The following is a 26,437-nucleotide window of genomic DNA, read 5'->3' as shown; positions in this document are numbered from 1 at the left end:
CTTGTAATTAAGATGCAATAACAGGACATTACATCTATAAAACATCTGCTTCACCAGGGTCTTGAAAAGTTGATTAGGAGAGGTGATGAAATGAAATCAAAGGCAGACATTATGTGTGTAACCTCACTAGTTTTTTTATTAGCTTTTCTTTTTAATGACTGGTTTTAAATGCCATTTTCTTAATGTCTTTCATTTTTTGTAAAGCATTTTGAATTGCCTTGTGTTGAAAAGTGCTATATAAATAAACTTGCCTTGCCTTGCCTAGTTAGCACCAATCATTCTGTTAATATTACAACCAGTTTTGGCAGCAAGGCTTTTTATTTCATGTCATTAAATCATCAGTAATAGCTGGGTTTCATGCTCTCTTTCATTTTATGATATACATGAGATTGCAGCAGGTCAGCTTGACAGCAGTCCTTGTCACTTTAACAGAGTATGGCCTTGACTGTTTGACCTTCACTGAAGTTTTATTTCTTTCTTCAAAGTTGTATTTATATGAGCAGCAGTCATTTTTCTGTTACTGTTTCTTGTCATGTTTAGCCACCAACCAAAGTCCTTGATAGAAAGTGCTGCATTAAAAAGACAACACTTTTAATTTATAGTCATTGTTATTAAACTACAGAAGCAGAATCCAATTATTATTATATAAATGTGTGACTTTAAATGCTAGCCCTATCAGACCGATTACATTTTGGATCTAAAAACTCAAGGCATACTGCACTTATTTGATTTTGTTTAAGGCACCATCATAAGGCTTTGCACTTTTATTATTGTTGTTGCTAGGACACTACCAAATAGGTGCTAATGTAAGCTCAACACATACCATGAACTCTATGATGCCTAACTGTTGATTAAAGAAAAAAACGTACTCAAAATCACATATACCACACAAATGTCCCTCCAAGCCTGCAATTTTTTCTTTAGATCATGGTAACTACGGTCGTTTAATGTTGTGTCTCGTCAAAATATGTTTATGTATTTTGTCTGTCATTTCCTGTTTTATTTTGTACTTACCTCTTGTCTTTCAGTTCAGGCCCTGTTTCTTCCTCCCCTTGTGTGTTTTTCCCGCCATCATCAGTGTCTGCCCCGCCCCTGATTGCTTCCACCTGTTCCCACTCACCTCATGTTTAAATAGTCCTATCTCTCCCCTGTCCTGTGTCAGTTCGTCTTGTTTGTTTCCTCGAATTGTCCTCAGCTCTGAAAGGATCGCTTTTCACTCATGTTAGTCCTCTTTTTGTTACGCTAGTGTTTTCCTCCTTGTGAGCGCTTTATGTTATTTCCACCGCCTACTCTGTTAAGAGGAATTACCTGAACTGTGAAAATAAATACACTTTTTTATTACATTCAAGACTTTGTCTCTGGGTCGTGCATTTGGGTTCACCAGTTTGTGTCGAGGTCCTGACATTTAAGTCATATAGCTCTCAGTAACAAGCAACTTTAACCCATGAAGGCCATCAATTAATCCGATTGGACAAACAAGTGAATGTGAACAATTACTGTCAAAATGTAACATTCGTCCAGTGCTGGGGTTTAAAACCAAATACCTGCAATACGTCTTACATTCCAAATAGTGTATGTTATGCCAATTTGCATATGTTAAAATCCTTCTCCCATTTTTTCCCTCTAAACTGTGGGGTTTTTCTCCGGAAGTTTTTCCTTGTACGATGTGAGGGTCTAAGGATAGAGGGTGTCGTTTTTTTTCTCATACTGATATTCTGAACAATCTGTGCTGTTGTATTCGCTGTAAAGTGTCTCTACTGTAGGCTATTTTTATTATATGTACAGGACTTTGGCTCGACCAAAAATCGTTTATAAATGTGCTATAATAAAACTTGATTTGATAAAATAGTAAAATAACTATGTGAGCATGGAAAATATGTGACTCTTTTGGTTGTCTTTTTCTCTTTGCGTTGTCAAATGACCCTGTCTGTCAGCTTTTGCATTTGTTCCCTTGGAGGACAATAAAGTAAAGTGTGGGCCGGGGTAGACATTATCACACAAGACTTGTTACTGGCACATCTTCTGAATTTTTAGTTTTTTTTGTATTTTGCAAAAATACCTGGACCATGAAAGCCTTTAATATACACTTGGTTCTCAAAAAACCTGTTGTACGGTAGACCTTTTCTGTAGCACAGGAAGTCAGGCTATTAGATTTTCTTCACTTGACAAATGATCTGTTGGCAGTGCAGTGTTAGCCAAGTGTTTGGATAATAAACATTTGGGAATTTCTTTCACCAGGTGAGCAGCTTCCGAAACAACATCAAGCTGTTACAGAACGATGATTATTTCCAATGGGTGGGCTGGTGGTGCCTCCCAAACTCTCCCTACATTCCTCATGCCCTTCCTCTGCCAACTGGCTTCCTGCCGGAACCCTCGAAAATAGCTTCCTGGTACAGAAACAGATGTTTGTCATCCAGATACGCTTTTTTTATTCAAGCATAGAATGAAAACCTGATAATGTGATCGGGGGAGTTTGGTTTGGTTCCACTATATCAGGAGGCACTTTGGCTGAAGATATTGATCAAGATCAAACATTGACAGTCATAGTGCATCTGCTACTCATCAAGTCTTTCAACATTCCCACGGCTGCTTTTGAGCCAGTCATAAAAACATTTTCATGATTTTGTTTTTAGTGTTGTTGCTTTATTTTGAAGTTGTTAACTGATCCATTTCGACTTCCTGCCTGTTTGTTTGTCCAGGCCTTATTAGTTACACCTGTTCCCCATCAGCCCTCCTATCAACATACCTCCTCTAAACCTGCACTTTAACCCCTGATTAGTTTAAGCCCGTCTTCAAGTCAAGATTTTTCTGTTTAGTATTATGAGATGTAGGAAAAAAGTGGGCCTTGGGAGAAAAAGGAGAGAGGAGGCAGTGATGACCTGGCTTAGCAGAGGGCATAGTCACTAAAAGTAATAGGGTAACATCTAACTGGACTTTGTGATATGTGTGTGGAAGCAGAAGAAACAGTCCAGCATGTACCTCTGAACCGCAGAAGATATACATTAGAGGCTTTGGGTGACCGTAGCAAGAACTAAAGACAGACGGGACTGTGTGGAAAGTGCACCAGACAACAGATGTATTATAGGCCATCTCTCAAGAATGGGATTGTGACATTTCTCTATCCTCCTTTCTTTCTTTCAAAAATGTTGGATCATTACAGTGCTCAATTGCCTCTATAACAATCACAATAGATCGATTGCCTAAAAACACTTCCAGATCTTGGATGGCACCAAAATGCCCTATATTTATTTTATAAAAGTCTATTATTTAATCTGGAAGTAACACCTTGACACAGGATATCAAGCATTCTAGAACTCAAGTGACATCCAGTTAGTCCTCTGCTACTTTCATATTTTCATTGGGGATGCAAATGCACGTATTTTACAAAGTAAGGGGGAATGTCCCCTCTGTCTACGCCTATGCATGTCATTTCTGTGGGGGATGTTTTTGCTGTGGTGTATGAATGGAAAATGATTGCATCACTTGCTTTTAATCAATCAAACAGATGAAACAGATGGGCTAGTTGTTGAGTTCACGGAGTCGGGTCTGTGCATCTGGCAGCAGCAGCAGCATTCAGATGTTGACTCTGAACTGTGAGGACGGAGTAGTCGGTCACTGAGTCTTTTGCTTGACGGAGCCAGCACAAAATCCATGTGTCCCCATGTGAACCTCAAACGCCTGTTGATACTGTATTCTGGAGGCCTGTTTCTAGCTGCAGATAGGTGCCAAATGGACTGGAGACGGTATTGTGTTTCCTGAAGTGCAGTTTCAACAATCTAAAACACCAGACGAAAAACCAAGGCTTTCAAGTTGGAGAAGAAACAGAAATATAAATCTCTCCACTAATAGTAGTGTGATTGGACAAAATTGACATAAAGCCTCATTTGGGAGAGAGAAGAGACACCGTTTGGGTAACTAAATCCACATTTGAGTCCTGAAAACCATGAAAGTCTAAATACTGTTACACTGACCAACGAGTTCAACTAGCCTTCATTCTCCAGGCTGTTCTAATACACCGTAAGTAATGCCCTGTAATTTGTGTATTTCCCACAAAATCATTTCCAGGTAATTTTGAACTAGGAAGTATCAGGGGCCAGAAAGTCCATAAAGGAATCAGTTAGTGGTGGATGGTTGGGTCCAAAAACAACTGGCTCTCACTCTGGAGACCACTTTTTGTGTACCGTATGTAGCCAGAATTGATCAATTTGTCAAATAACTCCCATATGTAAGTGCCATTTCTATCTAAATCTTAATCCAAACTTGAAATCTTTACCACTTCTGTAGTCATTTTATCTCAATATTTCCTAAAGTAGTATTGTTGCCTAAAAGAGTGATTTCCTGTAAAGACACTTTTATTTTAAAAAGGCGCCACAGTATGCATGTAAGAAGGGGAAATGCAAATGTGTTGCTGGTAAGATATGATATGAACCTTATGAACTGTGAGATCCGTTACTCTCTCTGGGCTCTTATCTACTCTGTGCTGGAGAAATACTCAACATGACATTATCAGTTGGATAACATATACTCACTTTGCACAAGCTCAACCGTAACATAATTTTTCAGATGTGCTTACTTGGGGTTCAATCTCCTTTATCTTAGTGCTGCAAATTAACAGGGAGTCCTTTGCAATGAAGACAACTATATAATTAGGAAAATATTAAACTAATATGTCTCTGTAGACGGTTGCGATTATGCAAGGACAATCATTTGCAAATCAGCTGGTTTTCTAGAAAGACTGTAGTAAATGTAGAGCAGTAACCTCATTAACATCAGGTTTGTGGACTGATGGTTGAACTGACTGTCAAACTCGCTGTGGCCCAATACTCTACTCCTGTAACAGTGTAAAGGCTGGAAGTTGACCTTGGCTTCAAATATCCTCCCTCCTGTCACAACCATCAGAAAAGATCTACATTCAATCATGACTCATCAGAAAACCGGGGCACAATCTAAATATTGTGATACAATATGATACGTGTTTATTTAAGGCCTAACAAATGCAGCCTACTCTCATTTCTGGGAATGTTGCTATCTCAGTGAGAAACAGCAAAGTTACTGTAGTTGAAGGATTATATTATGATTGCTATGGCTACCTCTTGGTGCTACTATTTTGGATCTAGCTGCTATAGTGTATCTATAGTTTAGATCTGGTTCAAAAAAATTGTTGTCAGTATAGATTCATAATCAAGAAATAATGTGAAAGAACGGAAGTAAATATAATGGTATGTAAGGTTATTTAAACTCAGTTTAGTAAGCAGTTTTTAATAACTATGCTAAACAACTCCCCTAAAATGAGTACTAATTAAAAAAAGGGAAGTAAAGTCATGATGAATGGAGGTTTTACATTCTTGACCAATAGCCCAATCAACATAACTCGTGAAGCTTATAAATAACTATGGTACAGAACGGTGCTTTCCATTAGTACATTTATCTTTTTCTTTGCCCATGCACCTGTTGCATGTTCTACTGCTGATGCAGGGACTTTGCACAGACCTTGGGAGAATTATTGGAAATAATAAAACAGGCTCATTGATAAGGAGCTTCGGGTACTTCTTGTATAAAGTGTTGCACAGCAGCCCCGCGGTCAGACCTGCACATCCACTTGTTGAGTTCAGACAGTTTACCGTCGCTCTATTTAAAGAGGCAACACCATGGCTCGCGGGCTGGTCAGGCGGGAGTCTGTGGAAACGGAGATGCATAAGTCCGAGGACAGCACAAAAACCTTCGTTTACACCAAGAAGAAGGGCTACGATGTGACCCGGAACCCCCTATTGAACAAGGTCGGTGGAGACACTTGTGAGAGTTTTCAGCGTGTTTCTGTGACAAGGTTGACATTATGTTTGAAATGCGAGCTGCTGCGTTCAAGTGCTGTAGGAAATATCACAACTCTGAACAGCTCAGACGACCTTAAGTGTCAATATGACAGCGGAAAGATGCTATGTTCTGTAATATCACAATTCAGTTAGTTTAAGTGACTTTTTATGGGGTGGAGATATTGAAGGAGTGATGGGTTATACGCCTACAACAACGTTTTGTTAATAAGGAACTTCAATGCTAGGCTAATGTTAAAGTTTGACACCTAGCTTACAGACGTGCATTTTTGGCCGTTGTTTTGGTGACATTCTTCCTTTTGTAATTTCAAGAGCAGCAACCATGAATCATATGTTAAGAATGGCATGTGTTCAATATTGTTGTTGTATACATGTACAAGTCTTCCGTGGACAGATGGTCGAAGCCCTCTAGAAGCAAGTGAACGCCACATTAGCCTGGAGGTTTAGTTATCAGCTTTAGCCGTGGTTATATTTAGATTTAAAGTGTTGTCACACAGAGAGGCTAATATTCCACTGTCACCTATTTCTTTACAAAGACTGTAGCCGTTTGTTAGTAGGTTCATGCATTATTTACATAATTAATGGCGATTCCGGCCTCTGTTTCCCCAGTAAGGACTAAAGTAGTCCGTGTATACGATGGAACGTACGGTGGAAGCTGATACCTTGTTAAATAATTAATTACTGCCCCAATACATGTAATATTAAAGCATGTTTTCACATTCTCTTCTTATAAAATGAGGAACACAGCTGGAAGTTACCTCCTCATGCAACAATTAATGCTGAGCAGTTTCCTTGTAAATCATGGGAAAGAGGAAGAGGTTCTTGTTTTAGGTTAACGCCGGTCATCGTCATCTATTGACATTTTAAACACAATTCATTAAACTGTCTCTTGCTGTTGAATAAGCCTGATGTGTTTTTCCCATGCTTTAAACACATCCATCACAAAAGAAGAGTCTCTGGCAGCCCTTGGGCCTTTCCAGTGTTTTCTCTTGGTTTGTGTGGTGGGACCTGGGTGGGACCTGGGTGGGACCGGTGGGACGGGGCCCCAGGGGTCAAGCTGTGGTGACAGCCTGGCCTCTGTCCATGGTGCTGACTGACCATCCAAACAACTGGCTTAATTCACAGCCACTCTTATATCAAGTGTTTCCTACAAACAATGCGTGGTCTAAATTAGCTCTTTGTCAAAGTCAAGCTAATTTTAGAGCTCTTGCACGGTCTATTTCTTCCCTCTGAGCTGTATTCTCTCAGCATTCTCACTGGTGAAATATGTTCCCCTTATGAAAGCAATGGGAAAACATTAACAGCTGTAGGCCTGTCTATTATGGTTAGGGCCGCAGCTATAGATTCATATCGTTGTCGATTCATCTGCATCAACATTCTTTCAATAATTGATGACATTTAGTCAATTAAACGTCAAAAATATTGGTCAGAAGTGGTCGAAAAATTGCCATAAAAACGTTTCAGAGCCAATTTTGACAAACATTTGACAAGCTACAATCAGAGTACTGGAATTATTTTACTTTCTGCTTGAGAAAATAATGAAGTATTTTCTTTTTTTTCTTCTATTGATTGATTAATTGGCTTACTCTTAAGTTTATTTGACTATACAAATTGGCACGCATTCACTAGTTTTTGGTTTACAAGCTGTTTCACCCTGATAAAGCTTGCAGTCAGTTTAGCACAGCTGGCTTGTGTAAGCAGTGATCTGATAAGTGGGACAGTGGAGTTCACACAGGCCAGTGTCAGAGCTGGTGGCTGCACAGAGAGCAGTCTGTGAGGCCAGTTAATGACTCCACTGCTGAGTGTTTGTTTTCACATGTGTAAGCGTGCATGGGGTGGCAGGTAGTGCACAGTTGCATTATGAGTATTAAGAACAAATGACAGCAGGAGGTGTGTTCAACTAGAGACACACATGTCACTTTATGTGAGAGATTGCACAAAAGAAAGAATCAGGTTGGTTGAATCCATCATAGGAACATGCTATGTGTAGAAATGTTGCATTATACAATTCAGTTTTGGAATACATTTAACAAACCAGGCTGTCAGTGATACATTAGGCTCTTTATGTGGTGTCACACTTGGAAGGAAGGCCGTTTGATTCCATATCAGCAAAAAACATAAGGGTCTTTGTTCGTAGCATAAATAGAGCGACGCCCTTTTTTGAGACAAACAAGGTTTATGCAGATAAGGATTTCACAATTTATTACACAATCACAAATGCTGAACCTGCACAACCTAGTGATGGATTAACTTTAGAAAGATTATAATATCCTCTAATACTGTCAGTATTACATAACATGGTTGTATTACCCATGACATTTACATGCAAAGTAGACTCTTCAACTTGTATCTACTTTGTGAAGGTTTAACTGATCTTTATCTGCTTTCCAAAGCTCTTTTAGTGTATTTATACTAACCTTATTTACATAAGTGCAGACATATTTCATCTCAAGACAAAATGATCCGTCTATTTTCTAAATGTTCATATTGTGTTTATTTTCAAGTTTCATATTTGTATTTTGTGCCTCTACTGTGACTTGTTCACATGTTTTAATGTTAAACTGAAAAGAGAGAACCTCTTTCCACCCTCCGTCTGAAACCAGAGCCCAGCATGCTCTGATTGGTTAGCTAGGAATCTGTTGTAATTGGTCAACCGCGTAGAGATGTCCTGCCCCTTAGCCTATCACATACAATGTTTTGGAAGGCTGTGCCAATAGAAGCGTACGTCAATATGTTGCGGAAGTAAACAAAGAAGTTCAATGTAGGTGTTTCACTGTACATGGAGAAACAAAGTGGAGACTCATAGAAGCAGGTACTAGTTTTTAAAATGACTGATATACTCCTGAAGAGTAAACCATGTGACTTGAAAATGCTATATTTACGTCAGGAAACTCACAACAAAAGGGGGAAAGCCAAGTCCATTCCCTAAACTGTTTTTGTGATTATATGTTTTGTGAATGTCAAAGAAAATAGGCAGACATTTTCATATAATAATGGCACTGTTTAACTTGTTGTGGCTTCAGGTCATCTTGGAAAGCCCCTTAGACTTTCTGTTACACACTTTGTTTTGGTTCCCAGAGCATTACTTTTCTGCATCTGCTGATCTAATTTAAAATAGTTTATTTTGATAAATGTCTTCAAACTGATGTGATGGCTGTTTGTAATAAAGGTCAATCTGGGACCTATAGGTTCAGTGCTTAGACCTAAACTGTTTGTTTACGTCTCTATTTGTATGCCTTCACTGTCTGTCCATAGCCTTTATGTGCCTTGTATTTATTCTTATGTGTGCTTTTTATCTATTCGTGTAATATTATATTTTATTATAATGTTATGTTCATTGTGAAGCACTTTGGCAAACCCTCTGTTTTTAAACTGTGCTATATAAATAAAGTGGATTGGATTGGAATTTACACCTAGGGACCTTGAATGAGCCCAGTGTACAAGAGGGCTTTTAAAGAGGGCCTGATAGGTTGACCTGAATATATGTGAAAGCATGACCAGTCTAGCACTTGGATGTTACACTATATTTTGTCCATTGTAACAAAGGTCTCTTGAGAAGTTGACCTCAGAAATGTAAGTCTTAAGCCTTTAATAGAAGTTATAGATACTTTTAAATGGCACAGAAAGATCACATGACAGTTTTAAGACTTACACTCCCTCATGTATTTTGTCCCGTCTTGTTTCTTACTCTTCTTTTCCTGTCTCCATTGAGTAATGTTAAGAATACATATTATTAGAGCCTCACTTCTTTGTTCCACTCTTTACAAGAATGCTTTTCTTCTCTCTTTTAAAGTTGGCCATTCTCAGTAAGCTTACAATTTGTTTTGTAAAATTGTTTTGGGGGAAAAAAGTGTCATTAAGAAGAAAACTGTATCTTAGGACTTTTGAGAGATTTTACCAAACTTTAGAGAGATCTGTGGCAGAACAGTTTTTTTTATTTAGATCAATTCAATTTGTTTTTGTCATATTAGGGTCAATGTACTTCTGTGTAAGTTAAATAATTAACATTCAACATGGGAGGGATTCACATAATAACATTTTCGGGTTGGCTTTCAAATAAGTGATCTAGCTAATTCATAAATTAGCTAGATAGTGTAACTCCCTCCCCCTCAGTTCAAGCTGCTATACATCTACTTTGCTGGACGCGGGATGGGCAATAGCTTCAGAGACAAACCTTCAGGAAACAGCAGGAACAAATAAAGAATGCTGATTTTGGTTGCTAACCCTTCAGGTTATCTAACTTTCTGTTGCTGTGTTTAAAGGGGGCTACACTTTAGGGTTTTTGCTGAATGTTGGTCGGTTGTGTGTGTGTTGGGGTTGCAATAGCTTGCTAATATTTGTCAGATTTGAGGTCCGATTAACAGTTTATTTATCAAATGTGCTGCCCCATATTGCCTTTTTCCAGGGGTCTTATTTCACAAAAGAATAATAATATTATTTTGTTTTTATTTTATATCGACAAGCTTGGATACCATCCAATAAGCTTGATAGCCTTGGCTACTTTTTTTACATGATTATAAACCGACTTATTCTTAGGTAGAGATACCAAAACACAAATATTGTATAGTTCTGCTTTAAAGGAGGCATTCAGCCAATCTCAGTTGTTGGTTGATCGGATCAATCTAAAGCCTCTCATCCCTTCTGCTAAAGTGACCCAAAACACAGGCTCCCTCAAACGCACACAGGTTTGAGTCAGAGCAGAAAAAAAGGTTTCTTATGCAGCCAGGCGAACCCACCGCTGTCAGCCCTGTGCATGAACTGAGGCGAGGAAATTGGAGGAGAAGGTAGGAAATGACTGCTAAAGAGTGTTTGTGGCCTGGCACAGGCAGGCTTCTGTGGCTCAGCCAGTGGCACATTGTTTCCCTCCTTCTGATTTCAGCGAGCCCTGGGGAAGAGGTATGTTTACCTCCCTCAGCTGGCCCACTTCACCTCTAACACGAGCCAGTCACAGCACAACATGCTAATTGATGCTGAGGGACGCAGCGCTGAAAGCAGCCTGTCCTCACATCAGCAGGCTTCGATTTCCTTTTAATCTCTCCCTTCTCACACTTATACCTGAGTGTTCACCTCTCTCTCTCTGGCTAACACTCCCTCCTCCCTCTGCAGAGGTGGAACCGGATATTATAGGTGTGTGCAATAAAGATATGAAGTGGGGTGCGAGGTGTAGAAAGGGTTCTCTGTGGGGAGGAAGAGAGCGCTGGCCACGCTCCACAGACGTCCTCTGTCTCTCCGCTTGATCACACATTAATGAGGCATCTGTGTGAATCCCGGCCCTCAGTGCGTCTCTCTGACGCTGGTTCCGCCTGCCGCGGCCTTGAAAAACAACAACAACAATATACTCCTTTTAAAAATGCTCTCACATGTAGCACCCAATCAGGGATGCTGTTTCACCTCAAACACTAAACTGAGCTGTCGGTGTGTCGACGGCCAACAGATGCCCATTCACTGACTCTGTACTGTAGTAACAAGTGCAGTCAGTCATAATGGCTGGAGAGAATAAGAAATGCAGCTCCTGTGGGATTATTCACCACTTTTTACAGTTTCAAAGCAACTATCTGATATGTGTGGAAGCCCATTTCTGCCAGTAAAAAAATAAAAGTCAGTCATGACACTGAGACACTTTCTCAAAATAGTGAGTTAGTATCTCAATATAACAACTCAATATCTCAAAAGAATGACTTAGTATCTCAAATAATGACAAAATATGTTGAAAAATACTGTATTTTTTTTTAAGACGAACATGTATTCCATAGAGAAGGCATATTCTAGGTCCACAAAATCATCAAACCTGTATATATAATAAATACAACAATGAATAGACTCATAACGTTAAACTCAAAAACGTAAGGCTCCTGAGTTAGAGATGGCGCTGTCATTCAAGCTTTTAGCACTAAAGCCCGCAAACTCTGTAAATCCCCTCAACTAAACAGTAATGTTTTGTTTATTGAGGTTTGTAAAATGGCTAACATTATGGGCCCTATGAGCCTACGATTGCTGAACAAATGGAGAGCCCATGCCCCGACAGCACTGCAATTGGATGCCCCATTTGTAACCGCAGGCTCAACTTATGACATTGCAAGATGGCCCATCAGATGGAAGACTTAAAGTTTAAATCTCTGTTCTTGGCGAGTGCTGAACAACTGTGTATCTGATCGGGCATTGGGGATGTGCTGGTATGCCAAATGGCGACGGTCCTGATAACTTGATGTAGCAACTGGAAACAATTACGCTCTCATGTTAGATTTACTCTGGTTTTGCTCCCAGATTTTCTTGCATTTTTTCTTTTAACTAAGACTGACATCAGTACATTTAGCAACAAACAAACAAATAGCGACAATTGTGCCTTGCTTTTAAAATGTTAACATAGAAGTATTTATGTATAGGTGTGGCTCTTTGATCCTTTTTTTTCCTAATGTGTCTTGCTTTGTTGTTTGCCGCACAGCAACTGATTTGCTGAGTTTTCCACTTGAAACATAATGCACTCCAGCCGGTATGTGTTTCTAGCAAAGCCTAATAAGGGCTTTTATAAGAGGGCATGCACTCTTAACAGAATTATGTCACAATTGGTAAAAGGTGCCAGTGAGAAAACAGCTGGATGACCTGGCGCTGACTTTAGTCGATCCAGTCTGGAGCTCTGATTCCCACTGAGTCACCGTGTCAGCATGACTCAACGATAGAGTTTGTTTTCCGCACAGTCAACCCTTATAAAAGCTTAGAGCTGACAGTTTGTGTTGGTGAGGAATCACAGCAATGCGTTGTTTGTGCTGCTAGCCAAAGTTCCCATGGACCTCAGTGATCTTTCTGCATTTATCAATTTCTCAGCTTTCTGGCCTCAATCGTACAATCAACGTAGGGGAAATCCTCTGATGGATATCTGTTATGATAAAGCATTGCTTTTAAAGTTAATAGTGCCCCTAATTATTCGAAGCCTGACAAATGTCAAGTTCATTGCTAAAAGACCCCACCAAGTCTCTAAAATAGATGTGAAGCTAGAGCCAGTGTGTTATAGCTTATAAAGACTGAAACAACAAAACCTGGAATATTATTGCCCATCCCTCCCTCTTAGACAGCCACTTAACATGTATGGGATGGATGTCTATTAACGATTGTACAGTATGACACTCAAAATATGTGTTCTGACTGACTTTGGTGATCTCTTGACTTTTCCTCATGCACCAGCATAAAGTTGACATTATTAATTTGAGAGAAATCCTGTTGCAGACACACAAATCATTTGTTATAATTTTGTTAGAATTGCTTACTCCCAATGCCCTTCTAGTTATCAAATGTTAAAGGGGACCTATCATGCAAAATGCACTTTTGTACGTCTTTTATACATGAATATGTGTCCCCGGTGTGTCAGGGAACTCACCAAGTGTCAGAAAACACACCCTCTCTCTTTTCCTCCATACCCAAATCTCTAAAAACGGGGCTGGAACAGATCTGATACAGACTGATACAGATTTGAAATATCTCTGACGTCAGAAACGAGGAGCTCCGCCTATATGGGCAACTCTCCACCTATCAGGGGAATGAGAGGTTGCGGGCATGGTAACAGCATGGTAACATGACGCTCGTGCCTCGCCCCCCTCCTTTGCAGGGGGGCGTGGTCAGCTGCAGCTCATTTGCCACAGAATCAGCCCTTGTGAAGACAGGGCTGGAATAGAGCAAATAGAGCGAAATGAGGCATGGCTAAAATGCATGATCTGTTTGGTATTTTGAAAAGAAAACTTCACAGACATGTTTTATATAGGTATGGCCCTACAATATATTATTCAAATATAGCATGATAGGTCCACTTTAAGCTAAAATGGTGGACATAGTAAAAACTACAGCCTCACAGAGCCTCTAGCAAGGAAATCGCGCTCGAAAACATTGACTATACATTGCTACTACGTTTTAGATTTTCATCATGTGAATTTGAGTGACTTTACAAAAGACCATTGAACAGTGTTATAAAACATCACTGCACTGTCTCTAGGTGGGGCAGAAATTATGTGAAGATATCCTTGCATGTTCATATTACAAGTTGTTTAGAGGTGGATGGCGACCATGTTCGTTTAACTGAGCCATACAAATTGAACAAGCCTTTCTCTGTCCGGACTTTATGCAGAGCAGCTGCACTTGTCAATCCCCCTCAATAAGTGGACTGCCGTGCTCCGTGTGTGTGTGTGTGTGTGTGTGTGTGTGTGTGGGGGGGGGGGGGGGGTTGTCCCAGGTGTTCCAGGTTGACCGCAAGCATTGCTGGGGACCAGACATTCCTCTGATGGACTGGAGTGGATCGGCCAGACAGAACGAAAGTGCACCCTTGTTCCCCTCCAGTAACCAACCCCAACTTGAGCGCCACACACACACACACACACACACACACACACACACACACACACACACACACACACACACACACACACACACACACACACACACACACACACACACACACACACACACACACACACACCACACACACACACTCAGGAACACAAGTGTTCACAAACCATTTAAGAAAGGTTTTAACCTGAAGCCCCATAAGTGCTTTCATCAGTCTTTAGAGCTTGCTCACATAAGTGTAATATGATCACACTCAATTTAACTGTCTCTTCACACACAATTGTGATGCTGTGTTTATTCACCACCAGGTCCTTCTAAATAGCCCCCCCCCCCATCTTTCTCAGCTCACTTTGTGTTTTTTGTAAGATGGTTCTCATTCATGTGAGGACAAGGGAGAAGCCATTAGCTTGTCCCAGACAGAGAGGGAGACAGTCGGAGCCTCATCACCTCCCTATGAAGCTCATCTTCTCAAGCACCCCAGCTCTTTACTTCAATGCTGCTTTGTGTGTTATGTCAGAGCGGTGGAGGTCTTGCCATGTCTTCACAAAGATACAGCAGCAAGAATTGTAACGTAGTGTTTTGTTTCAGCATTCTGAAACCTAGTGGTTATGTTAACATGATGTGCAAATGGTTTTCTTAAGTACACTGAGTTCATTGAAACTAATGTTGTGTTGATTGACATGTTTTGTGGGGGTGCAGAGACCTTTTTTTATTGAGCATCAACCACACATTTACAAGCATATCGATGAAAGATAATAGTCTGAGTTTCAGGCCATGCTTACACCTGTGAGATGCAGCTGGGACGCAAGCCTGCATGAAGCCACTGCAGCAAAATGCATAGATTAGAATAGTGAATCTGTTGCCTAAAATGTTCTGGACATGAGAGCAATCCACCTGGGTACTTTTCCTCCTATGGCCACACCCTTTTTCGGGAGAAAATAGTTTGCCAATAAATACATATTCGGAGGTCTTTGCCAATCAGTAGGGAAAATGAACAATAACTTGCATTTTTTTATATACAAGGACCCTAATACGATAACACTTACATTTGGGTTTTCTTGGCTTGTCAGTGTTATATTTCAATGCAGTATCTAAATGTACTACTTTGACCTTTTACATTACAAGTGTTTACTTTGACGATTGATGTCAACCTCATTAGCATCATATTTTTAGCTGTGATGGAGTGTTTCCCACGAATGTACACTCATTGACTGACCGGGTCCCATTGTTTGATTTCTTCCTATCTGTCTGCAAAACACGACACAGCAGTTTTTAGGATAACACTTTTTTCCACTTGGCACAGATTCTTTGTTTGTAACATAAATGGGGTGGGCCGTCATAATGCCAGGCAGTTAGAGATGGCTCTGCTCTCATCTATGACAATAGATGTCAATAACATGAGCAGTCAGGTGTGGTTGCACTGTAGTCACATAACTTATTAAGTCCTTACCGTGAGAAGAGTATTATAGTTATTTTGAGACATCCTCTACAATTGGATAAATCCAGGATTTATTGGAGATATCCTATGCTAATGGGTTCAGTTCAGTCTGTGGACACTTCACTGTGCAAGTGAAGACAACTTGTTCTAGATACTTGTAACATTCACAAGGATTTTAATTTGAGTTATGTTATTGATAAACAAACTATTCCTTGGTTGTTCCTCCAGAAAAAGAGCACAAATGTGATTTTCAGGAGAGACATACACATTTTTAAAGCTAGACACTGCTGATGAGGCTGATACTCTCACCTGAACATGGCCAGAAGTGAATTGGTTTGGAAGGCTTGGACACTTTCCCGGCAGCACTCAGGCTCCTGAGGGACCTGCACTGTGGAGCATGAAAAGGCTGCCTCAGGGGGATTGGCTGTGTTTGAAGAAGCCTACATGTCCGCTGCCTCCACCCACTGGGGCTGCCCTCCCTAAGTCAACAGAGGCTCGGTTTTCAAGGCTGTTTGACCAACAAGCGTGTCTGTACATTCACAAGTTGACACCTCTTGATTTAAGGAGCCATGCACTTTCATATTTGCTCAGGATGAGGAATTTAAGACGCTCGTTTTGGACGGTCTCAGAGCTCAGTGTTGCTAGGTGGGGATCATGACTCATGAAAGTGAGGAGTAATTCATTCGCTGTCTGCTTCTAATGGCAGACAAGAAAAGAGATGTGTGGCTCCTGAAAGATGTACATTAAAGGGATAGTGGAAATCCGCGAATTTTAGGTTTAACTTATGTATTTTTATTAAAAATAAGCATAATAAACAATTTTTTTTAATTTCATGCGCCTAGTTTCATTTTATTTTCAATTTTACTGCGCCCTCTCAATGAAACGAAATACTTCGGGAATCTTCGGGTGATGACGAGAGCAAAGGAAGACGGGCACAAACAATGGCGGACATTCAATAGCATTTGCATGTGAATAGCCAACCTTTATTATGGTGAATAGATGTGTTTTGTATGGCTGTAGTGCGACAGCAAATGCAGAGAATGGCGTATCGACGCATGCGTTTCCAAGAAACCCAGCCATTCGTCGTCAGTGGGTGAAATTTGTTCAGATAACACGGGCAAACTTCACGGAGCCGAAGCTGACGAGTAATTCGGCAGTCGTGTGCTCCCGTCATTTTACTGACGATTGTTTCGAGATTCCTCGGTCTCTAGCTCAAATTGAAAGTGGAATACATAAGAAGTGAGTATTTTATTATGTTTTCTTGTTGATTTAATTTATCATTAGCCTGTACCATTTTGTACAACGCCATTTATCCGGTACACAGTGTCGAATGTGTACACTACAGTCATCATATAGACATGATAGACTAACAGTACTGTGAGTACAGCCTACACTTGACAGGCAGCCTGGCTATCCTAGGATGTTGTTTACTTTCTCTTTTCTGGCTGATAGCTCCAGGAATTCGAGGTCTTACAGTGATGACATTACATGTGTGGAATCTGTGGAGTCTCAGCTTTAAATCGTATATCTTGTTTGTGCAGTTAAGATACGGGCATTTCTACCGTGTGTTGTGTGTAAAAAAGCGTTAGCATTGTTTCGCTCAATGCTAATTCAAAGGCTTGGTATTACTCTTGTGTTTTTTCTAGCTAACAATTGTTCTTATTGTCAGTTAGCGGAGTTTCTTACCTTTTAAAAGGGTATGAAACATTAATAGTTTCATAAATGTTAAGAAGCCCTGAGACATGTGAGAGAAAAAAAAACTGTGGGAGGGGTCCACTGGGGGGACCTTCGGCCTTAACTGGTTAACAATGATTAATATTTGTAAAGGCTACAGGTGATCTTAAGATGCGTGAGCTATGCTTAGGGACCTACCAGTCAAGATTATTTGTGCGTAGGGGTGCATCATCTGGCGCCTGGTCCTGGTCATCCTCGCCATTGCCCATGCCGTGAACCATCACCTCGGGCTCGGGCTCGAACAAATAAGGACGTATTGGTCCATCGTCTGGCTCAATATTGTCACCATCGTCGCTTACTGAACCGGATTCAGATTCAGTTCCTAAAACGACATTTTCGTAGGAAAGCCGAGAGGATGTTTCTGACTCGCTATCATCACTGGATACCGCGTACAATCCTTCTTCTTTGTCTGGTATATTTGCCCTTCCACGTTCATTCTGTTCATGGTTTGTTATCGTATCGTCTTCCTGAGTTTTCGTCACTTCCGGTTTGGCTGAGTCGAACATTTCGTTTCTAAAAAACTTCGGGGAAGCTGCAATAAAGTGCTTCTAACATGCGTAAGGCAATTATTATATTTATCAGGTGTGATTGTTTTGGTACGTAATTATGCTTGTATATAAGTTAAAACGAAACTATTTGAGGTTCCATTTCCACTATCCCTTTAAAGGGATAGTGGAAATGGAACCTCAAATAGTTTCCAGAAAAGAGAAAGTAAACATCCGGTTCCAAAAATATTACAATAATTACGTCTTACCTTTTTTGATTTGTGATCAAAAGTTGTGTTCAACGGAATAAAAACGCATCTCAAGGTTAATCCAATGTCATTGTGTCACGTAGAATTTTTTACTGATAATCAATCATCATATTTATGGCAATATACTCGGTATAAAGTATTGACACATCTAGTCACTAGGGATGCTCCGATCGCCAATTTCGGGGCCGATCACCGATCGCCGGAATCAGTATCGGCCGATACCGATCGCCGATCCGATCGAGTGGGCGGGGCCTAAATGGAAGATTTAAACATCACTTTAAATCTTCCATTTAAAATGATGTTTAAAACTCAGTTAATGGGGCTCATTCACTGGAGCTTCCACAAACAACAATCAACTTAATTATTACATTCAAATGATGTACATTATTCAAGTTTACATTCACTTTGGATAATAACACGGGAGAAATTAGCGGAAGCCTCTCTTTTCCTCTCTCCCTCTTTCTCTCCCCCCTCTCTCCCTCTCCTGACAGCCTGTCAGTATCTCATGCAGCTCACTGATCCAGTAATGAGTGACCCGACAATGAAGAATAAATATATTTATAATAACTAGTTTAGCTTGTTCCAGAGGTAGCCTAGATAAAATAGCTAAGTGTGTTAGGTCTAACTCTTACGGTACGTCCACACAGCAGCTTTTCAAAAATCTTGAAAATCTTGGAGCTGGGCGTGTCTGAAAGCTTGGGGATTTTTTGCGGGCAACGCGACCAACAACCAATCACATGAATCTCCCGCCCCCGACATACAAAGCAAAAAAACCCGGGGATTTAATGCGAGCAATATATATATATCAGCGACGTGCAGTCAGGGGAGGCAGGGGAGGCAGAGCCTCACCTGTCATACTCCAATGTAGGCATAACGGAAAAACAACTAAAGAAAAACGAAATAGTAATAATAATAAAATGTCTCCACTGATCTGTGTTGTAAATGTGATTTCTGTATGATTCCAATCGCTTTTTATAGTCAAAATCAGCAAATTGGCCGAGCTCCGCTACAACTACATGGGAGCGATGAGGAGTGAGGCATGGAGGAGCTCTGCCTCACGTAAGCCCACAGTAACTGGCTGGAGCGCAGGCACTAATGTAGCGCGGGCACTTATTTTGTGAGCGCGCTCAAGCCAGTTACTGTGTGGTGAGGTGAGGCACAGATGAGCTCTGCCTCACCTCAGAATGCGTCACCCCACAGAAACTGGCTGGAAAGCGGTCCCTAAGCGCATGCCTGCACCATCTCACTGTATGTCACCAATGTAATGTTTGTAGATCCCTTTATTACATGTATCCTCGCCATCCATAGTCTCTAAATAACTTTGTATTGTATTATCTTTTCAATTTACACACGGCATCTATTGCACGTCTGTCCGTCCTGGGAGAGGGATCCCTCCTCTGTTGCTCTCCCTGAGGTTTCTCCCATTTTCCCCTTTAAACTGTGGGTTTTCTTCGGAAGTTTTTCCTTGTACGATGTGAGGGTCTAAGGACAGAGGGTGTCGTATTGTCATACTGATATTTTGTACAAACTGTAAAGTCCACTGAGACAAATGTAACATTTGTGATATTGGGCTATATAAATAAACATTGATTGATTGATTGATTGAGAACTTATTTCACGTATATATGATATTTAGGCCCGCTGGTCTCATCATACAACGGCAATGAAAAAAGCTCCAGGGGAGGCAGCCATAACCTCTGCCGCACTGAAGGGGGCGCAAGTGAGCCCACAGGTTCTTGTTGCTACTGTTATTCTACGCAGAGACGGTAGACGCAAACAACAAACTAGACTTTTGAAACTACAGGAAGATAAGGAGGACTTTTATAAAAAAGTAATAGAGATTGTTGTCCAGAAGGATAGCATGGACTTCATCTTCAAGTCAAGGTAAGACCACAATTGTAATGAACATGGGATCTTACTAAGAAAGTACAATCCAATATTTAGATTTTGGGTATCCTTTTGTTGAACGGTCTGTTTAAAATGAATCGAAGCATCAGACTAAAAAAGCTTTTGAAAATAACCGAACATTTCGATTAAGGTCAAAATATAATATTTGTAAATCTGACTCTGAAAGAGTCAGTGCCTCACCAGCCATGAACCTCACCGCACGTCACTGATTATATATATATATATATATATATATATATATATATATATATATATATATATATATATATATATATATATATATATATATATATAAACTCCCCAAACAGGCGAAAACTTACCAGTTTCACCCACTGTATCTGCCACCTCCCTCCATGCCTGGTTCCTCCGGTTTGTATCCCGTTAATAGTTCTGGTCGTAAAGAACCGGGTGATTTGCTACCGTAATTTCTCGTTTGGAATATGAGGAAATGAACTGCGGTCTGGTTCTCCCTGTGTGTGTGTTTCGCTGCGCTTACCTGTCCGGCGGGCGGAGCTGCAGGATTTCTGCTTCACACACGTTGCATACCGCTATTTTACTGTCTTTTTCGGACACCTTAAAATAATGCCAGACCGGTGAAGCCATTTTGGCGAGCTTGTTTTGCCGCACACAGAGAAAAGTGTCATGTATTTTACGTCATGCGATCGGCTCTCGCGATCTGCATGTTTAGAGAGCACCGATCGATCGGTAGAGAGTGAGTATCGGCCGATATCGATTGGTGACCGATCTATCGGAGCATCCCTACTATTCACCATAATAAAGGTCGGCTATTCACATGCAAATGCTATTGAATGTCCGCCATTGTTTGTGCCCGTCTTCCTATGCTCTCGTCATCACCCGAAGATTCCCGACGATTCCCGAAGTATTTCGTTTCATTGAGAGGGCGCAGTAAAATTGAAAATAAAATGAAACTAGGCGCATGAAATTAAAAAAAATTGTTTATTATGCTTATTTTTAATAAAAATACATAAGTTAAACCCAAAATTCGCGGATTTCCACTATCCCTTTAAATTGACGTAAAGCCAGGAGAATTGAAACACAACACTTTATTTCTACAAATTAATAAATAACGTTATCTTAAAAATAAATAATACAAATAATATTTAAAACATCTATTAATCTAAATCAAAAAATGTATTAATATATTTTTACAAATATGTTATAATAAATATAACAAATATAAATGAATAAACAGGTTTTTATGTTTTTTTGTTGTTGACATTTTCTATCTACTTATATACTTTTATACTCCAATATTTGTATTTTCATACTTTCAATGTTTTCACAAATATGTATTTATTTGCCTACTTATTCTTTAAAGGTCACCTATCATGCTATTTGTAGGCAATAGCATAGGTCTCAGATATATTAACAATTAAAAAAAAACATGTCTATGAAGTGTTTTGGTCAAAATACCAAACAGGTCACCCTTTCTAGCCATGCCTCATATATTTCTCTTCCTGGGCTGCATCTCAGGTCGATTAAATGGAATCCTTGCGTCCCTCACTTGCGTCGTTTCCCTGCGTTTAGTCCCTCCCACCAGGGAAGCATGGAGAAACGCAAGGAAACCACGAGAAGCAGGGAAATTAGTTTTAAGAGCAATGGGTGTCACTACCTGATCTGTCCCCCTGCCCGATCTGTACTGCGCATGTGCGAGATGGTCCGCCATATTGGACAACTCCGGACTGCAACCCAAGTAGGACACTTGGCACAGTGGCTTTTGGCAAAGCTCAAAAATAAAACTCGAGAGAGATGAGTTATTGTTATTACAACGTGACTTCACTATTATTTAACAACTCTTTTTATTGGGTCTTTTATTTGGGGTTGAGTACATTGTCAGAATAAGTGAGAAATTAATTTAACTTCTGTTAGACAGCTATCATACTGAATAAATATGTACTGTGAATGTATGCAAAAATGTATGGCATATAGCTGTCTAACAGAAGTTAAATACATTTCTCACTTATTCTGACAATTTACTTAACCCCAAATAAAATAATCCAATACGTGTCCTACTTGGGTTGCCGTCCGGAGTTCTCCAATATGGCGGACCATCTCGCACATGCGCACTGCAGATCGGGCAGAGCTGCAGATCGGGTAGTGACAGTGACAATGGGACGTCCTTTCCTCCGGAGCGTCACGTGAAGCGACGTCCGTTTTGTGATGACACCGCACAGCTGATGTCTGACAGCAGCTCTGTCTCTGTTGTTTTCACACACACCCCCACCTCTGTTAGTACACATCTACTGACATTGTAGAGCCGATGAATGGGAGTCGGAGGCGAGGTGTTCAGTATGGAACTCCACACTTTATTATCATGAAACATCAGACAGGTAATACGTTAGCTGTTACTGCATGTCAAGCTAGCATGAATGAACCACCAACCCGGTGCCCTCACTAACGGGTCCAGGTTGCAACACACACCAAACACACAGTCAATGATGTCCTCACACGTGACCCCACACAAGCCCCCCCAGAATTCACACATAAACAAAGTCTGTGCGGCGGGGAGGAACGACACGCCGACCCCCACGACTCCTGAGAACGGGAGTCGGAAAAGCGACTTCCGTCTGTGCGGCCCCCGGAAGAGTAGGGACCGGAACAACAGGTCCGAAAGCCGTGACCGGGGTCACAGCCGGGAGGCATCCCTGTCGCGGAGGTCGAGCCAGCACCACCGGCTGGCCCAAGTCCAGGTGAGCAGCCTTCACCCGGTCCACCGAGACGTGCTCAGCTTTGCCACCCAGGTCGACCACCAGGTGCTTGTCCCCGTGCTCCAAAACCCGAAAGGGGCCATCGTAAGGGGGTTGTAGGGGGCCTCTGTGCGCGTCGTGCCGGATGAACACGTGCCCCGCCGAGCGGAGCTCCGCGGGAACCCGGCACACTTGGGTACCGTGCTGAGTAGTAGGGACCGGAGCAAAAGACCCAGCAACATCCTGTAGGAAAGCCCGCTGGGCTGTCGCCGACCAGGGAGCCGATGTATTAGGGAGGAAATCCCCAGGAACCCTCAGCGGCTGACCGTACACCATCTCAGCCGTAGAGCACTGCAGGTCCTCTTTAGGCGCCGTCCTCAGGCCCAACATCACCCAAGGCAGCTTGTCGACTCAATTACCGTCCGTAAGGCCGGCCTTGAGGGCTGCCTTCATGGAGCGATGGAACCGCTCACAAAGGCCGTTAGCCTGAGGGTTATAAGCGGTAGTCCTGTGCAGCTTAACCCCCAGACCACTCGCCACGGCGTTCCAGAGCTCGGACGTGAACTGTGAGCCCCTGTCTGAGGAAATGTCTGACGGGGTGCCAAAACGACACACCCACGTCGCAATGAAAGCCCGGGCAATGTCTGCGGCTGATGTTGACACGAGAGGAACCGCCTCCGGCCAACGGGTCGTCCTGTCCACCATGGTGAGGAGGTAGGAAAAGCCCTGAGAGGAGGGCAATGGACCAACCAGGTCGATATTGACTTGGTCAAACCTCCTCTCAGGCACCAGGAAACGCTATTCAATAAATGAATAAAATAATTTTTGACCACTTTGTTGTTCAGCTATATCACATATTTGTAACTAAATGATACATTAATTGAAACAAAACACAGTATAAACCGAGTGAGTCCCGTGAGTTTCATGTGTTTTCTTCACTCCGCTGGGAAACTGCTCTCATGTCAAGAAGCATCATATCAGTGCATGCGCTGCATCATCCAATCAGTGAGCGATACACAGTAAGGGGGCGTGGCGAGTATCTGAGGATTTCATCGGAGGATGGTCTGGTGGTTCCTCGGTTATCGCTCCTCCATTATCGCTACTCGAAGATGGTGCAGACAAATCAATTTCCGGTGATAACAGGACCGACGAGCAAGGAAATTAAAATAATCGACCTGAGATTGTTATAAAAGTGCTGATTCTGGGTATAAAGCTTCTTTTCTTTTTTTTTTACTGAAAAAAATACAAATATGAGGGGGCGGAGCTTATGCCGGCTCATGCGGGACCTGGCAGATCCTGTTTTAAATGCTGCGGTGATGAAACGCAAGGATTAGATCAAGGATTATTTCTGAAACAGTATGGAGCTCAAAGGCTTTCTCTCTTGCGGGTTTACCACAAGGTGAGTTCCTTTTTATATCCTGCTTTTTACACATGCTCTCTCCAGTACAGCTTAGCTCTGAGTGTTAGCCATGCTTGCTAATGTAAACAAAGACTATTACGTCCAAAACACGTCGGGAATTGTTTCTGATACAGACGTTTCTGATAGTGCCATGGGTCCACCATCCGATATGACGTAATTTACGTCATATCGGATGGCAAATCTGGATCAGCTCCGTTGTACCCCCATTTTAGAGATTTGCACACGGAGGAAAAGAGAGGGTTTTATTTTCTGACGCTACGTGAGTTCCCTGACATACCGGGGACACATTTATGTATACAAGACATCAAAAGGTGCATTTTGCATGATAAGTCCCCTTTAATGAAAGATTAACTCTCTTTATGGAACTCCCATGTTTTCACAAGGGGTCTATTCTTCCTGTTTTTACCAATAAAACGTCTGTAGTCAAATTGCCTTGTTAAGTACAACAAATATAAAATACAGCTTATTATTGTCCAAATAAATCCCAAATTCCATGCTCAAAAGTCTAAAGCACAATAAATTACAAGAATACAAGAGAAAATAACATTGACAATGGCAAGGAAGCAAGCTTTAGCCGATTCATTGCAGTTCTGGCCATATATCAAGTTTTCATGCTGCACCAAAATAGACCTTTAGTTTAGTTGGAATGCTGTTTACAGCTTTCCAACTAACTGTTCTTCTACGCACGAATTTGTATTATTATTATTATTCCGCCGGTATTTTGGCCCTCTTCTCCTCCCGCATTGAACATCGCAGAAACTCCGTTCAAACATCAAAACGTTCAGCTCGGTCGGGAATCGATGGCTATTACTTTTCTCATTCATAACTTTCATAATTCCAGAGATACATCCCATAATACATCACATTTTTAACATTGAAGTCAATGGGAGAAATCTTCAGACTTCAACAAATCTTCATGCGATTCAACTGCTAACTGTTCATTCATACTTTCACTCAGAAACCTCATTCCAACTTTAAAATGTTACAAATCTTTCTGACATTATTGGTGTAAAACAACTTTTAAATCTGATTCTTACTTTTAGAGATATTAACATTTGTTCAGACCTTGTTTTAGAGGTTTTATTCACATTTTAACATTAAGAGTGTGTGATGTCACAGCTAGAGTGGAAGACATCTTGAAATTTGCCTTCATATATTTTTTTAAAACTGCCATAATTCCCAAACCCTACATTCCTGAGACATAATTTATCATGACAAACGTAGGAAAACATCTCGTAGCTTGAAAAATGACAAATAATTAAGCAAAAAATAATTAAACTAAATGCCTCTTGAGGACATGAAGTGATAACAACTTTCAACATTCCTCCATTGAAGCCCATTGTAATTTCAGGCAGATATTTCCTCACGGTAGCAGCCGCACACCTTTAGTTAAACTGCCAAAAAGGCCACATTATTAACCCGAAAGTACACAAAAATTACACTTCAGATACTCAACTTCCTTGACATGCTTCACGTTTTGAAATTTCACAGATATCTGTTACGGTTCTTCCACAAAACGTTCACATGTAAGAGGTTTATCTCTCATTCAGTACAATGGAAACCTGTGATCTCTACAGAGCTCGTTAGCTCAACTATAAACACCTGTGTAATGGAACACGATGATGTCATCACTCCAACTGACATGCAGCAGACTTCAACAGTCCAGCCGTGAAAACATCTTCGGGACAGTTTTGAGATTTCTCCAAATGCCGTTGCCATGGCAACACAATGCTCGCCTTGAAACACGGTTTTCTCATAACTTCAGTGAAAATACTCCAAACAGCCCAGAACTTCACAGGTTTGATAACGATGCAGCCATCAATGTATCTAAGCGTAGTATGGGGTGTCATGAAATGCCGTTGCCATGGCGACAGACCACTCTCCATGAAACACGATGAGGCTGTAAGTCCAATGGACACGGTCCAATCGTCCCCCAATCTTCACTTGTATATCACCGGTCCATGCCTCAACAGCTCTACGCCAAATCTGAGATCTCACCATATGCCGTTTCCATGGAAACGCATCCCTTGCCATAAAACATGATGTCGCTATAAGTCCAATGGACACGGTCCAATCGTCCCCCAATCTTCACTTGTATATCACCGGTCCATGCCTCAACAGCTCTACGCCAACTCTGAGATCTCACCATATGCCGTTTCCATGGAAACGCATCCCTCGCCATAAAACATGATGTCGCTCTAACTCCTATGAAAATGTTCAAAAAGAGCTCAAGTGTGCTAACAGTCCAGCCTTGAAGACATCTACGGGACAGTTTTGAGATTTCTTCAAATGCCGTTACCATGGCAACAACATGCT

General features: G+C 41.2%; 1 protein-coding gene across 1 annotated transcript in view; it reads left to right on the top strand.

Annotated features, from left to right (window-relative positions):
* The first annotated feature begins 5,462 nt into the window (after positions 1-5,462).
* The window catches only part of me1 (malic enzyme 1, NADP(+)-dependent, cytosolic), a 93,384-nt gene continuing 72,409 nt past the window's right edge, over positions 5,463-26,437 (top strand). The window contains exon 1 of the mRNA XM_034230514.1: positions 5,463-5,777. Coding sequence (XP_034086405.1) covers positions 5,649-5,777 — 129 coding nt within the window. The 5' untranslated portion in view covers positions 5,463-5,648. The remainder of the gene's footprint in view (positions 5,778-26,437) is intronic.

This window comes from Gymnodraco acuticeps, unplaced genomic scaffold, assembly GCF_902827175.1.
Source record: "Gymnodraco acuticeps unplaced genomic scaffold, fGymAcu1.1, whole genome shotgun sequence".
NCBI classification, from domain to species: domain Eukaryota; kingdom Metazoa; phylum Chordata; class Actinopteri; order Perciformes; family Bathydraconidae; genus Gymnodraco; species Gymnodraco acuticeps.
The sequence above is the reverse complement of the archived record's forward strand: the minus strand, read 5'-3'. Positions and strand labels throughout refer to the sequence as shown.